Source organism: Salvelinus sp. IW2-2015, linkage group LG23 (genome assembly GCF_002910315.2).
Source record: "Salvelinus sp. IW2-2015 linkage group LG23, ASM291031v2, whole genome shotgun sequence".
Classification (NCBI taxonomy): domain Eukaryota; kingdom Metazoa; phylum Chordata; class Actinopteri; order Salmoniformes; family Salmonidae; genus Salvelinus; species Salvelinus sp. IW2-2015.
Genome location: NC_036863.1, coordinates 28958561 through 28961044, shown reverse-complemented (window position 1 = coordinate 28961044; position 2484 = coordinate 28958561). Strand labels below are relative to the sequence as shown.

Below are 2484 nucleotides of genomic sequence, written 5' to 3'. Positions count from 1 at the left end.
ATTTGTCCTGTCCATCCTGGCTGCCCTGTCTGTCCTGTCTGTCCTGGCTTTCCTGTCTGTCCTGTCTGTCCTGGCTGTCCTGTCCATCCTGGCTGTCCTGTCTGTCCTGTCTGTCCTGTCTGTCCTGTCTGTCCTGTCTGTCCTGTCTGTCCTGTCCGTCCTGTCTGTCCTGTCTGTCCTGTCTGTCCTGTCCTGTCCATCCTGTCTGTCCTGTCTGTCCTGTCCATCCTGGCTGTCTGTCCCTGGCTGTCCTGTCCATCCTGGCTGCCCTGTCTGTCCTGGTTGTCATGTGTGTCCTGGCTGTCCTGTCCCTCCTGGCTTCCCTGTCTGTCCTGGCTGTCCTGTCTTTCCTGTCTGTCCCTGGCTGTCTGTCCATCCTGTCTGTCCTGGCTGTCCTGGCTGTCCTGTGTGTGGTTTTGAAGAAAAGAAAAGGTTCTGATGAATTGGTGATGAAAACAAAACAGCAGGAACCCCTCAGATCAATAACCCATGTCGGCGGAGAGGAGGAGGAAACAAGGAAGAGGGGAGGAGGGAGCTGGGAAGAGAGGGGGGGGCGGGAGGGCCACGAGGGCTCGGAGCGTGAAATGAAACAGATAGTGATGGAGGGTCGATTTCTATTTTCTACACACCTGTACAGTTCCTTGATTTTTCAAATCCCCATCCCTCTTTCCTTCTCTCATTTTGCCATATCTATTTATCATATTCATGAATATCTCTCTCTGTGTGTGTCTCCAGTTCCAGCCATGATCACGTCGCACCCAACACCACCATGGCCATCAAGGGCCAGGTTGAAGGAGCTGAACTGCACAAGCGCGGGGAGAGCAGCCAATCATCATCCGCTGGAGAGGGGCGACACCGTCATCGACGCCGAGAGGAACCCCCGCTACTCCATCACCATCAACAAGAAAGGGGACGAGGTCATCTCCACGCTCAAGGTTAGACACTGACGAAAGAGGGCAAAATGTTGAGAGAAAATTGAAATTGAAGAGCATATGATTTAGAACAGAGCCCAATTGATTTGAGATGAAAGTACTAAAGGGTCACAGTATTATATGCTGGGTAGTTTTGACCACTAAAATATTCCATGCCGTCTCTCTGTCTTCTATGTGTGTTGCTGTCCCATGCAGCTGAAGCCAGCGGAGCGCGGGGACTCAGTCTTCTTCTCCTGCCATGCCATCAACTCATACGGAGAGGGGCGAGGACTCATCCAGCTTTACCGTGCAAGGTGCCTATCTCTCGCACTCTGCTATTACTGCACATAGGCTCACTGTTGACAGACCAGTGATTGAGGTCAAATTGTACTTAACCTCCTCCACTCACACACACAGAGCCTCCTGACCCTCCTGAGTTGGAGGTGAGAGAGGTGAAGGATCGCAGTATGAACCTGCGCTGGATCCAGGGTTCGCCGGCAACAGCATCAATCACCAGCTACGACATCGAGTATAAGAACAAGTCTGGTACGAGTCCAACCAGTTTAAAACCTCACATCCCTATTGTCCTCAATCTAACTCCCTTTTCTCTGGTCCTCTAATTTCCTCTCTATCTGCTTCTATATGTTACAGATACTTGGGATCACAAGTACACCACCAGGAACATCTCCCCCACTAACAACCAGGCTAACATCGTGGAGCTGCACCCTGCCTGTGTCTACAGCATCCGCATGTACCCTTCAACAGGCTCGGACGCAGCCAGCCTAGCAAGGAGCTCCCCCATCAGCACTGAGGAAGCACGTACGTCTAACACACACTTATATAAACACACATCACAAACACACACACACCCTAATTAAAATGCTGTCTTGTTTGGGTGTCATTGACAACCCTCATTTCAACATCTCACGTCAACAGAACCTGATGGGCCCCCTATGGACGTGATCCTCCAGCCAATGACGTCGCAGAGCATACGGGTCACGTGGAGGGTAAACGTCACTGACCATCATGCCTCTTTTCCTTCATGCTATAATACCATAATAACTGAGACATTCAAACTAACCATCATTGATCTCCAGTCAGTGTCCTGACAGAGCTGTCCTCTGCCTCTCCTCTCAGGCCCCCAGGAAGGAGCTTCAGAACGGGGTGATCGCGGGCTACCAGATTGGTTTACCGTGAGAACGGGCCGGGCAGTAACGGCCAGTACAGCATTGTGGAGATGAAGGCCACAGGGACAGTGAGGTGTACACCCTGGACAACCTGAAGACAGTTTGCCCAGTATGGAGTGGTGGTGCAGCCTTCAACAGGGCTGGCACTGGCCCCTCTAGGCACTGAGATCAACGCTACCACCACTGGAGGATGGTAAGACTGGAGGGAGGGAGGGAGGGAGTTTGGAGGGAGGGTGGAGGGAGCTAGACTTGAGGTTGTTGTGGTAGGGAGGGATGGCGAATGCAAGAGAGAGAGAGGGGGGGGGGGGGTTGGTGATGGGAGGAGATTCATACTCTGCTTGTAATAATAATAACTTAATTTGTATAGTGCTTTTCAATACAGGTAA

At 51.8% G+C, this 2484-nt stretch overlaps 1 protein-coding gene across 1 annotated transcript in view; it reads left to right on the top strand.

Moving 5' to 3' along the window:
• Positions 1-1789, top strand: part of LOC139022600 (cell adhesion molecule DSCAML1-like) — a 7096-nt gene extending 5307 nt beyond the window's left edge. Inside the window, exons 5-8 of the mRNA XM_070434519.1 lie at positions 736-935; positions 1128-1218; positions 1329-1457; positions 1563-1789. Coding sequence (XP_070290620.1) covers positions 736-935; positions 1128-1218; positions 1329-1457; positions 1563-1789 — 647 coding nt within the window. The remainder of the gene's footprint in view (positions 1-735; positions 936-1127; positions 1219-1328; positions 1458-1562) is intronic.
• Positions 1790-2484: the final 695 nt, after the last annotated feature.